This window comes from Primulina huaijiensis, chromosome 18 (genome assembly GCF_012295235.1).
Source record: "Primulina huaijiensis isolate GDHJ02 chromosome 18, ASM1229523v2, whole genome shotgun sequence".
Classification (NCBI taxonomy): domain Eukaryota; kingdom Viridiplantae; phylum Streptophyta; class Magnoliopsida; order Lamiales; family Gesneriaceae; genus Primulina; species Primulina huaijiensis.
Window position 1 is genome coordinate 15094509 of NC_133323.1, and position 13479 is coordinate 15107987.

General features: G+C 41.8%; 1 protein-coding gene across 1 annotated transcript; it reads right to left on the bottom strand.

Moving 5' to 3' along the window:
• Nucleotides 1–7926: 7926 nt before the first annotated feature.
• On the bottom strand, nucleotides 7927–10716 carry LOC140963958 (uncharacterized). Its single transcript, XM_073423439.1, has 6 exons — nucleotides 10318–10716; nucleotides 9757–9845; nucleotides 9455–9584; nucleotides 9177–9308; nucleotides 8928–9014; nucleotides 7927–8619 (listed from the first exon to the last, which is right to left on the bottom strand). The coding sequence occupies exons 1-6, from the start codon at nucleotides 10714–10716 to the stop codon at nucleotides 7927–7929; spliced, it is 1530 nt and encodes a 509-aa protein (XP_073279540.1).
• Between the last annotated feature and the right edge of the window lie 2763 nt (nucleotides 10717–13479).

Consider the following 13479-nt stretch of genomic DNA (forward strand, 5'->3'; position numbering starts at 1 on the left):
AAAGATTCAACCAATTAAAAAGAAGAAACAAAACAAAACAAAAAGATATTGTAGTGGACTTGTAATTATCTTAGCTTCTCTGTGGATACGATATTCGGACTCACCGAATTATATTACTTGTGGACAACATGATCTTGGGTGTAACGTCCCGAAAATTTGAAGGTTCACGTAAACCACATGCATGCAAGTTATTAAATTTCTTTGGTATTTTATTAATTTGTTTTAAAGCATTAAATGCTTGTTTATTTCATAAATTATGGGTTTAATTATTTTCATACATTTTTTATGCATAATTAATGCATGATATAATTTATTTCACGAAATTTTAAAAGTTTATGTATTAAATATTTTTAAGTTTCATTTCACGCTCAAACAAGGATCGGAGACCGGAGAATTTTTAGGAAAATTATTTTAATTACATGATTCATTTTTATTAATTAATATAAGGTTTTTTTAAGTGTATTTTTCAAAAATGAAATTTTTGGGGTATTTTACTCACAGGATTTTAATTTTTAGCGGTACGCAAATTTTATCGAATCGGAGGACTTTTTGAGAGTTCGGCTAATATTTTGAAAAACTTTCCAACACGAAATATTTTTCAGGAGTGTTTTTGGATTTAATGGGCCTACTTTTAAGCTTATTGGACTTATACTCTTTTAATTCCTTTTAAATTTAAAATAAGGGCTCATTAACCTAATTGTTAATTACTTAAATAAAACATAATGACCCTACCCCCATTATCACCCTCCCTATCAACCGACACCCCTCTCCAACCACTCCATTATCTTCGTTTCAGCATCTCCCTTCAGCAAACCATCGGCCATAGTGTTTGCACAATATTAAAATGTGCAGGCGTGCTAGGTGCGAAGTTGCACCAACTTGTATGAAAAACAATAAAATCTAACTTCTAAAAATTCAAATGACGTGATTTCTAAATTCGACCGTCAGTTCTAGTCTCTTTAAACAAATGCAATGCCAAAAAAAGAAAACTATTGAAAATTGATGGTAAATAAACCCTGACATGATTTTGAATTTACAAAACTGTAGGAATTCATCAAAACTTGAAAAATATAATAACTTGTTGCTGAAATCTAAAAACGAGAACACGTAGTGTGCTAAAAATATACTGGAAAAAACTTGAAGACTATTTCTTGAAGATTGGAAATTTAGCAGACAGATTTTTGCAGATTTTGTCTGTGTAGAGAGTTGTCTCTCTTTTTGTGCTTGCCGATGTCTTTTTCTTCCCAGCGCTGTGTCGTTTCTCTCCACTCCCCCATGAGCCCATGATCTTTCCCACTCATGCCACGATTTCTACCTATCCTCCCACGTTCTTCTTCTTCTTCTGTGCTCAGTGATCAGTTTTGAATCGATTAAGAATTAGTCCGTTATGCGCTTATTTAATTGGGCTTCAAAATTAACTTGGACTTGTAATTAAATTGGGCTTCCATAATTAATTATTTTTAGCCCAAACAATTGCCCCCAGCAAGCATTGGCCCATTGGGCCAATATACTTTTATGTAACCCAATTTTCAATTCCTCGACAAGTATCCCACAAATGTTTTATGAATTGGGCTTACACTAATGGGCCGAGCACTCAAACTTATTTTTCCTGGGCTTTGAATTTTCTAATCGTCTTTTGAATTCCCTCCCTCATCCGGATCACACTTTCTCCTCGTCTTCTTCCTCTCGCTGCTTTCATCTGTTTATTCCCATCAAAGAAACCCACCGCTTTGCCAGGCCCACTCATTAGCTGCGGCGATCCCCAAGTTCCTTCCAGCCTTTCTTTGTTGTCGTTTCTCCCACGCCGTTCTCGTTCACCATCCGCATTTGCCCTTGGACGATCGCAGATTCTTGGAGCGTGCTCGCCTATCTTTCACAATCGTTCCCCTTAAGTTGTGGTTACCGAGAATTTCACGATGGCTCAGGAACCATCTCCGGCGCGCTCATCTTAATCGAACATTGCGGGAGCCTCGCCTGTCTCAACCTCCATCCCTGCTTTGCTAGTCGTTGCATTTTCTGGCTCCGCTATCGGCCGCTATTCGTTCCTTGCTGTCTCTGGGTCGTCAATGGGCTCTCAAATGGGCGTTGATCAGTTTACCTCGGCACAAATGAACTCCCCACTCGGCTCGGGTCGTCCCTTGGAAGCCACCATATCAACTTTAGACACTCCTCTTGGCTCCTCTGCTCATTCCACACAACTCATGCCCATGCCGACTTCCCTAGTTGATGCGCTTGCTTCTGTGAATTTCTCGGGGAGGCCGATTTCGCTCTTCTCGGCCATGGGTATTTTCCTCTTTCATTTTCTTGAATTGTTACTAAGTGTTTTTTGGCTCCCCGAAATTTTTCAATTCGTCTTGATTGAATTGAAGTTTCCTTTTTCGCTTTGTATGACTTTGTATCCGAGAAACCAAAGGATGGGCGATTGGTTTATCTGTGTAGTTAGGCTAACTCTTTTGGCGCCGGGTTTTTGTGGGGAATCATATATTTAGTATTATTCGGCCATTCACTAGCCTTTGCTTTGTAGGTACTGTAGAGTGGCCATTGTTTGGTCCTATAGTATACATTAGTAGCAATTGGTTTTCTGAATATTTCTTGCATGCATGCAGTGGTTTTTGACCCAAATCAATCTACCGACACCGGCTCTGTTTCTGTGGCCACCTCTATTGGTGATGAATAAACTAGGTGTGTGATGCTTTTGCTTAAGACATAATGAGGGATTATGCTTTGCTTATACTCTTGTTGGTTATCAGGTTGTCAGCTGCAATGTCGTCCTCACCTCTAATTGCTCCTAGCATGCTGACTCCATCCTCAGAAGTAATCGTTGCATCTACACCAGCTACCATTCCAGTTTATATTCTTATCTCGGTGATGAATACTCCCGTGATTCCTTCTTCTATGGCATTAGATTTGTCCTTGGTATATAGTTCATTGGTTTGACAAAGATGTTTGAGATACCAACGCATTTTATGTAGGTGTATCCGCTGTTAGTCAACCTTCACTTGGTTCTGGAGTTTCTCACCCTTCTGCGGTTATCGCTAAGGCCGGGTATTGGACAATTTATTCTATATGTTTGTCTTTTTCTTCTTGTATCGTAGTGCCTTTATCTATCAGTTGCTCGGATTGCAGGACCAGAGCTACGAATTTCCCCGCCACTGCCACTATTGGACCTATCCGACATCTTTCATATCCACCCAATCAATTCCCCCCACCGGTCCATCAATTGTTCTTCCCACTGCCTTCGCTACACTATAGGGATTTGTTGCTCTCATGACCTTTATTCCTCATAGCGAACCATCACAATTCAAGTATTGGCCACGGGTTCCTGATGGTTGGGTTGAATGGATAGACCGTTTGGAACCCCACTTTGGACGGCAGTGGCGCCATCAGGGATTATGGCCTCTGATCACAGTTTCTAAAATGAAAATAACCTGACAATCCATTATATTCGATTGCATCCTTAGGTTCTGGTCTCCTTCCTGTAATTTCTTTATCTTTCCCTTTGGCCCATTATCCATAACCCTATATGACATATACTTGCTCTTGGGGTTGCCTGTGCTGGGGGCTGACTCTCCTTATTTCATTGATGACCCCGCTGCTCCTACTTTGGCCCATACTCGCTATTGCTATCCTTCTTATAGGGCTGTGGTCAACGTGTGGTCCTCTCGTCTCATTATCCCCTCTAAAGTTGAGCACACCATGTTTCTTTGGGTGCTGGTCTGCCACTATATATTCTGCCCTTCGTCTGGCAAACCTTCTTCTGAATATTTACCTCTGGCATGCTCTCTCACTACTGGTAAGGTTTACAATTTGGCAATCATGTTTTGGGTTTCGTATACCGTGGTCTAAATCAATGTGTGCGTCACTACCCTATCTCCAAATTGGGGGGAATATCATGGTTTCTGCAGATATGGGCTTTCTCTTATTTCCCTTGTGTGATAGACTTCCTTGCCGGTCTGCCGACCATGTTGCGTATCATGTCATTGATGAGGAGCCGTTTGACCCTTTCTGTCCCTGATTTGATGCATTATCTGCAGCATTGGAAGCTTGAGTCACTCAATCTGCCGGCGCGACCCAATGTCACTAGTCTGACACAGCCTCGTTGGGTTGGAGCTTTTCCTGATTTCAATGATCGCTCTCCCGACGACGTCGCTGCTTTACTTTTGATCCAATACATCCATCAGAGATTTTTGGTGGTGGATTGTTCCTCTACTCGTCCGCCATACAACAACACATCAAGTGGTCTTTCGAATTTTACATTCCATCTTTGTTTGCATATCAGTTTTGGTTGTCACCGGCGATTCCTCATGCTACTTTGTCTTTCTCGGTGGACCTGACGCATATTGCTTCTGAAGTAGCCTCTAGGAGACTTTTCCAAGGCCACATTGCACCTCCTCTCTACGCTGCCCAACAAATTTCTTGGCTCCATCATATAGTTAGATCACAAAAAAACTGAGCCATATATTGCCTGGTGGAGGTCTCGATATCTTGACCTGATTACATCAGTGATTCATCACCCTGGTATGGTCTGATATCCTTTTGTTTGCATTTATGTTTACACTCTTATTTGTTACCAATACTTGCCATTTCTCTAATTTTTGGTGTTTTCCGCAGGTACTCGTAAGCGAGATTTGGCTTCCGGTGAGGACAGTCCTGTGGCTGCCAAGCTCCCAAAAATGGATACTTAGGGGAGTTTGAAACTCAGAAAAGATCCAATCACAGTGTCCAAAAAATCTCAATCCTCAAAGACAAAGGTCGCTCTTAAAGTTGCTCCGACAGGAAGGACTACTCCTAGGCTCAAGACTGTGGATCGGCGATATCCGACTCGTCGTTCGACTAGATTGATCACTAGCCAAAGTAATACCCCTAACGATCCGATTGTCCTTGTCAAAGAAGATTCACCTCATGTCTCGAAGCAGCTGAGTTCCAAGCATCCTAGTACCACAGATTCTGATAGTGATGGAGTTTCTAAGGCTGATCTCGGCACTGCTACACTTGGAGAGGGCATGTTGGAATCTTTAGTGTCAAACTCATCCATGATTTTGATGATTCTGAGAAACGAACCAATGATTCTTTAGCTGAGGATGACACGTTTTTCTTGCGGGAATTCCCATCTACTGTCGGGTTCAGCCCACATCCTCCTAGTTCACTGCCTGCTGCGGCCACTCCCTCTATGGTAATTTTTTTCGACTGTTTCTCTGTCCTGTATATTTTCGGTACTGCTCATGCCTGACTTTAACTTTATTTACTCGACAGGATTTTACATCTCGTAGGGCGCGACTCGGACTTATTGGTGATCCGGAGAGCTAAGTTGATATGAGCTTCTCAGACAGTGTCTCCTCCGTGAGTTATACTCTCGAGAGATGTGCCCACCCATAGAGGCTCTTGCTCATGCCAAGATGAAGGTTCGAAATTTCCTTGGCCTTGGCTTGCACCAGCTCTGGGAGTCTCAAAGATTGGCGATACTCTCATCCATATCTATTCTTAAGACTTCTCCAGAGTTTGCTACCTCTGAGTTTAGCATACTTGATGGTCTTTCGACCATATTTTCACAGTCCGATGCAGCCTTTGCCACAAGCGCAGATATGATGTCTCATCGTACGTCTTTTCAAAGCAAGCGTGAGAAAAAATAGGAGCTAGACAGGCATGAAAAGGTGCTTCGTGAGCAGATTGTTGCAGCAGCGGCCAGTTATGACGCGAAGGAGGCTGAGGTTAAGAAGCTGGAAGAGGAGATCCAGAGGCGCCGAGCTAAGATGGTCACCTTGCTGGATGAAGCAGAGACTTTGGAAGTCACTCTGTTGGGCAGCAGGAGAGATTTACAAGCTATCGGTCAGCAACTCCTTAGTCTTAAAGATGATTATCAACTCTGGACTAGACAGCTTCAGGAGGCCGAGAACACTCAGTCGGAGTGTCTAGCCAAGTGGGAGCAGCTTCGCGCTTTATTCCCTTGATCTTGTTTTGTTTAGTTTATTGGCATGGATTAGTTTGAGACAGCCGCTTGTATTTTGTTTGATGGGCACATTTGTAGGAACTTTACTCTCGTTTCCCTCATTTTCGATTTGATTCTCTGCCTTACTGCAACTTTTTTCACTGTTTTTCTTGTATACTTCGATATGTTTATTTCCAGCAGGTAATCCTAGGTTGAAGATTGGCCATGAGTTGGCCTCGGTTCTTCTGTACACTCGATATTCATCCCTTGATGTTTTTGGAGTTTCCTGAACCGGAGGTACCTTTTAACTCTTATGTGCTTCTATATGCTCTTACATGCTGCATCCACTCAAGACAAATCCCTCGTCCCTAGCATTATGCATTGCACTTCAGTCGGATCCCTCTCCCGCATACACATATATGCATTTTCACTTCTGTCGGACCCCTTTCACGCATACACGTATATGCATTTGCCCTTCAGTCAGGCCCCTTTCCCGCATACACGTATGTTCATTTGCACTTCAGTTGGACCCCTTTCCCGCATACACGTTTACTTGTTCTTGCATGCGGTGATTTCGCTTTATATTTTGTTGACTGTTGGTTTGGTGTTGTGGTTGTTAGATAATGGATGTGGAACCAAGGTGGATTTGTACGGGGTGTTGTGTATTGGATGTTTTACCCAACTCACTTCAGTATCTTCAAGCAAAATCATAGGTTGGCTTTAAAACTCACCGCTTGTGATTATTTCCTCCCCTGATTCCTTATCGAAACAAAATGGATTCAATATGATAAAAGTGGCCTCCTGGCCAACTTGAATTGATCGTTTTTTCTTTTGCAATCATAATCAACAAATATTTACATTAGTGGCCCTACGGCCTACTTCAAATAAACTCTTACAACATGAAGCTAAAACACACAAAAAATGGCTGGTCAGCCTATTTTTATTCCAAAGTCAACTACAAGGTCCTCTTGGGGTTCGCATAACGCATTTGTTCTCTTCTGTTCTCCCTTTATTATTCGTTGTTCCGCTTGGTGAGCTCAACTCCCCGCTCGGTGTGTTTCTGTCTTGCCATATTCTAAGTGGCCTGAAGGCCTACTTCATGGGTCTGTCACTGCATATGAAAACAACCGAGTCATGTAATGGCCACGTGGCCTACATTATCAATGATCTCTATGACATATTTACATGAGATACATCGACTGAACGCATATAAGTGGCCATGAGCCCGACTCCCTAGTGAAACAAAGGTCTTTCAAAATAATGAAAGTGGCTTATTGTCCTACTTTCTCTTATCAATCTTATTGTTGAATCATAAACAACATATCTTTACCTCAGTGGCCCTAAGGCCTACATCACATGACATCTTGAAATAAGGAACTAAATATATACAAACGTGGCCCCGAAGGCCAACTCTCCGTTGAATATCAGCCTTCGTGTTTGCTTCACTCGCTAGCTTTTTTTATTTCTTCCCTCATACTTGGAAAATACGGCTTGAGATACTTGCCATTTATGCATTTTTTGTGTGGATGGCCATCTACACTTGTTAACCAATATGCATTTCCGTCTAACACCTTATGTACTTTGAATGGTCCCTCCCAATTGGGAGACCATTTTCCCATCTCTCTATCCTTTGTTCCTAAAGGTTGTATATCCTTCCACACAATCTCCCCTTCATTGAAGCTTTTCTTATTAACTCTTTTGTTTTAGATTCTCGCAACTTTCTGTTTCTGTAACAACATATCATTGTGCGCTTGGATTCTCAGTTCATCTAGTTTTTCTAACTCCATGATCATTGCTTCATTATAATGTTCAAGAGAAAGTTCATTTTGTCTTGCCACTCGCATTGATGGCACCATAATCTCCAATGGGAGCACTACATCGTGGCCGAAGGTAAGGGAAAAAGGACTCACTCCAGTGGCAGTCCTCTTGGATGTTCTATAAGCCCACAAAGTTTCTGATAATAGTCGTGGCCAATCCCTGGGATTCTCTTCCATCATTTTCTATAGAATCTTTATCAAAACTTTGTTCGATGCTTCGACTTGTCCGTTGGATTGTGGATAATGAGGGGAAGAATTTATCAACTTGATTCCATAGTCTGCTGCAAATTCTCTCGTATCTGAGCCCGTGAACATAGTTCCCTGAACCGTGGTTAGTGACTCTGGAATTCCAAATCTATGGATAATATTCTCTTTCACAAATTTAATGACATCCCCTTGTTTCGCTTTCTTCAAAGGCACTGCTCCTACCCATTTGGTGAAAAAATCTGTGGCCACAAGGATGAACGAGTGGCCTTTGGATGATGCTGGGTAGATTTTCCCTATTAAGTCCATGGCCCAGCCCTTGAACGGCCATGGTGTGACGACGCTGTGGAGCTCATCCGGTGGAATTCTTTGGATGTTCCCATGTTTCTGACATGGCTGGCATCCCTTAGCATATTTGATGCAATCTTTCAGGATAGATGGCCAATAGTAGCCATACCTCCTTATCAACCATCTCATCTTTACTCCAGATTGATGAGCTCCACCTACTACCTCATGAACTTGCTTCATGATCTCCAATGCCTCTAGGAAACCTATGTATCTGAGTAGCAGACCATCTAAATCTTTCCTGTACAGATCTCCTACCACTAAGACGTAATTAAGTGGTTTCATTTTTAAACCATGAGGAATATCTCTCCCGGTTGATTCTAGCACCTGTTTCATGTCATCTCTCCAATCACCAGCTAAGTTTATATCCAAGTTGAGCGTATCAACCTAAATCCCTCTTTTCTGAATCGAAGGGTGGTTTTTCTTCTGAATCAACACTAGCATGTGTTTAAGTTCTGGAGATATCTTCAATCCCGAAGCAACCTGTGCTGACTCTTCTGCCTCCCAATTTTCTTGTCTTGGGACGTGTACCAACGACACTTCTTCAAAATCATCTAGAAGTTGGGATGCGCGGTATAGTATGGAGCCAATGACAAACTTGTGCATTTGAACTCCCCTAATAGCTGTTTGAGTACCAGCTGAAAATCCCCTGATATTAACAATTCTTTCACCCCTAAATTTTTCAAAATTTCCAATCCAATGACCAGTACTTCGTATTCCGCCTGATTGTTGGTGCATGGAAAACCCAAATTAAAAGATAGAGCGGTTTTCACACCTCTTGGGGAGGTGATCACAATACCAGCTCCGGCTGCTGTTTATGTACTCGATCCATCGAACTTCAATTCCAATGGTCGAAATTCCACTCGACAAACTGGAAAACCCACCTGCTCTCCAATAGGCTCATCAAGTGAAGGATATGAGCTAAAAAATCGGCTATAGCTTGGCCTTTTACGGATTTTTGGGGGTAATAGGTCAATGTAAACTCGGCCAATGCTAAACACCATTTGCCAATCCGCCTAGAGAGAATAAGTCTATTAAGCATATATTTAATCAAATCGGTTTTAGTCACCACAAATACTCTTGATTGAATCAAATAATGTCTTAACTTAGTACATGCATAATACAGTGTTAAGCATAGCTTCTCAATCACAGAGTATTTTACCTTTACTGGAGTAAGGAATCTACTCAAATAATAGATAGCTTGCTCATTTTCTTCATGATTATTTTGAACTAGCAGACACCCAATTGATTCATAAGCAGCAGAGATATACAGTTTAAGGGCCATTCCATACCTGGGAGGCATAAAACAGGTGGATTGGATAAATATCTCTCGATCACATTAAAAGCTTTCTAATGTGAATCTTCCCATTTGAACTCCCTTCTGTCTTTGAGCTTCAACAAAAGTGAGAACTCTTTTTTTTCCCTGCAAGATTAGAGATAAAACGCCTCAAGTAATTTACTTGCCCAAGAAAACGTTGTAACTCTTTCTTGTTTTTGGGTGGGTTTGCTTCCATAATAGCTTTTTCTTTGTTTTTATCCACTTCAACTCCCCTCTGATGAACAAGAAATCCCAAAAAGTTTCCCGCTTTCACACCAAAGGCACATTTCAATGGATTTAACTTTAACTCATGTTGCCTTTTCTTTGGAAGCTCTTCCTCAAATGTTCAATGTGATCAGCAGCTTGTTTGGATTCCACAACAATATCGTCTATATATGCTTCAATATGATGTCCTATCATATCATGAAAGATCGAATTCATAGCCCTTTGATACGTGGCTCCGGCGTTCTTTAACCCGAATGGCATAACAAGCCATTCAACATACCAACAGTTCATGGGCATGTGAATGCTATTTTGTGAGTGTCTGTTTCCGCTATTTTGATATGATTGTAACCAGAGAATCCATCCATGAAAGATAACAACTCATGCCTAGCCACTGAATCGATCAACATATCAGGTATCGGCAACACATATACATCCTTAAGAGTTGCAAAGTTTAAGTCACGGAAGTCGATGCATATTCTGACCTTTCCATTCTTTTTCATGACTGGAACAACGCTCGAAAGCCATTCGGTATATCTGATTGGTTTTATAAACTTAGCCTTTAACAATTTCTCAACTTCTTCTTTCACATTCAACTCAACTTCTTTTGACATGCGACGAGATGGATGTTGAAATGGTTTGAAACCTTCTTTGAGTGGAAGTCGATGTTCGACCAATTTTCGGTCCAACCCTGGCATGTCATCATAACTCCATGTAAAACAGTCTTTGTATTCTTTCAGCATATTGATTAAATCTTGCTTCAACTGCTCTTCCAGTAGCTTACTCACATATACCACTTTTGGATTCTCAAGCCCCCCCAAGTTAATTTCTCCCAACGGGTCTTGTACTTCCTGTTGGCCATCTTCCATTTGAGATGGCGCCATCAACAATTCATCAAATTGGAGTTCATTCTCTTCGTATTCTTCTTCTTGGACAACCTCCGTTCCATAGGTGTCTCATGCTTTCTCTTCCTCTAATTTGTTTAGTACTTGCTGCACATGCGCCTTCCATATAGAGGTTGCAGCTACCTCCTTTTCTTTTCGGTTCAAATCAATCATCAACCTCTTCAATCAGCGGCTGAATTATCGGTCTAGGCGGCAAAATAACAATAGGCTTGAGGATTCTTTCCAACACCGAGCTTTGAGTTGGTGTTTGCATGTAAAGTGGGTTTCCTTTCTTACTATTGTTACGAATTTTGATGGGCCAAAAATCATCATTGTAATATCTAGCCTCGACTGCACTTGCACTTGTTTGAAAGGCTATCCATCTGCCTCTACAACCTCCACGTCATCCTCTTTCCAAAATAGCAACAACTGATGCATTGAAGATAGGATGCACTGGTTTGCATGGATCCAATCCCTGCCTAACAACGCTTGGAAGTTGGCGGTCGAATTTACCACGAAAAATGCACACAAAGACGACATGCTCCCCACAGTAACATTAGCGGGGAATACTCCAATGGTCTTGGTGGTTACCCCGGTAAACGCAGCAACAGAAACCTCAGTTGGAATCAAATCTTCTTCAGTTTTGCCCAGATTTCTTAACATTCTTACTGGAAGAACATTCACAGATGAGTCATTGTCAATCAAGACCCTAGACACTGGTTTCCCATTGACATGGGCCTTGATGTACAACGGCCTTATGTGCTTGGTCATGGCCGGTGTAGGCTTTTCAAGTATCACCTGTTTAGGGTTATTAGGGTGGCACTCCTTGATAATCACTCTTGAACTCCCTTCAAGGAGTTTATTTGCGTGATCTTCCTTCTCTACTGATTCTCTGGGCACCAAATCTCATTCTCTTCTTCTATCATTTTAAACATCTCTGGTAGTATTACCACCCCTGTGGCACAATCTACTGTGATGTGGAATTCTCCAACACAAAAATTGATTGTTTTTCTTCCTTGATCGTCCTCCTCACTTAACAAATCATCATCACCGTCCACTAACTTATCTTCAGTAGCCGATCTTCCAAACTTAGACCTACTCCCCGCTTGATCCTTGGTGCATGGAATATCAATTGTGGGTTTATTTCTCAGCTTAGCAGACTCTTCTATCCTTGCAGTAGCTTTTTCTCTCAACAGTCGTCTCTTCTGAGTCCTAGTCGGTGGCCTAGGGAACTTCTTGTGCTCGGCCACTCTCACTCACTGAACTCCCCTCTAGCTGGAAAGACGTACCTGGGCTTTGCTCTCCTGCTCTCAACCATTTTTCCTTTTTAGATTTCATATGCACGCCGCTCTCTACCTTGATCAGCTGATACTTTCCTGGTTTCCACCCTTCGTGACTCAACTTCATATGCATTTCTCATGTCCGAATATCTTTGGCGCTGATTGCGAGATGACTCCCATCTAAACCATTGACTCTCCACCACTGGTCTTTCAAGGAAATTTTGGTTCCTTGGCCTAGAGGCTGCGGATTCGCCAACATTTCTGGTTACACGCTGCTGAACTGTTCTTAGTCGATCTGTATTATACCTTCCAGTGGCTTCATACAATTGACCCTTAGGGATCAAGCATTTCTTGATTATTCGGTCTTTTGTGCAAATGATCGGCTTCTTTTCTCATTGAGAAGATCTCTTAAATCTATCACATTCACATTGACCAAAGTTACTCGGGGAAAAGGTTCTTCATCCACTGCCATAGACTCCTGTTTGTTAGGGAACTTCACGACTCCCTTGTTAATCATGTCTTGCAAAATGTTCTTGAACGCCCAACAAGATTTGATAGCATGATTGTAGGAGTTTTGGTACTTACAATATTCTCGACATTCCAGCTCTTCTATGGGCGGCATCCTGTTATCAGGTGGAAAGGTGATGAATTTTTCTTTTACCAAGAAATTAAAAACTTCCTCGGTCTTTGACACATCAAATGTATACTGCATGTATTTGGGGAGTTGCTGTTCTTCTTTTCAAGTTCTGCTGGCTTCCTTTTTAGCAGGGGAACTGTGCAAGAACCAGCTGATCGAATTTCTGCCAATGCCACATCTTTCACCTCCCGATAATAAGACCCCATAGCAGTTTTCTTCTTGTATGACTCTTTCCGCAATAGTTCTTCGTATTCAGCCACTTTGGCAGCTAGTTCAAAGAAATCCCTGAACTCCATACCATGGAATTTCTTTCTTAATTCAAAATCCAGCCCCTTTTGTGCCATCTTCACGAATTCGGTCTTCGGTAAGAACACCTTGCACCTATTCTTCATCTTTTGAATCTGTCGATAAAAGATTCTACAGACCCTCCTTTCTTTTGAGTGACTCTGGATAAATCGGCAATACACACTTCTGGTTCTGTTCTATAAAATTTGATGTGAAATTGTCTTTTCATCTCTTGCCAACTCATTACCGAATTTCTGGGGAGCGAAGCATACCAAGCAAATGCAGTCCCTGTGAGAGAATTTGGGAATAGCCGCAACTTCAAATTGTTAAAGTTCTCCAAGTTGACCAATTCCCCGCACTGGATGGTAAACCTGGCTATGTGTTTGATGCTAGACTGGCCATCCTCCTCAGAGAATAGGCTGAAATCATGAACTCTATAACCCCTTGGATATGGGTTATTCATGTCTATGTATTCTGGATAGGGCTTGTAGAATTCTGGGCGGCCTGTCTGTCTCAAAGCTGGACCATACAGCTCTTGAATAGTTTCTCTCACCATATCAG

Bases quoted from the DNA above. Each gene is read 5' to 3' on its own strand.
- LOC140963958 (XM_073423439.1), bottom strand. From the start codon at position 10,716: ATGGCGCCATCTCAAATGGAAGATGGCCAACAGGAAGTACAAGACCCG. The intron at 9,846-10,317 runs GTCAGAATATGC...CTTGTTCATCAG, and splicing joins TCATGAAAAAGAATGGAAAG to AGGGGAGTTGAAGTGGATAA. The intron at 9,585-9,756 runs GCAAGTAAATTA...TATGCCTCCCAG, and splicing joins GAGTTACAACGTTTTCTTGG to GTATGGAATGGCCCTTAAAC.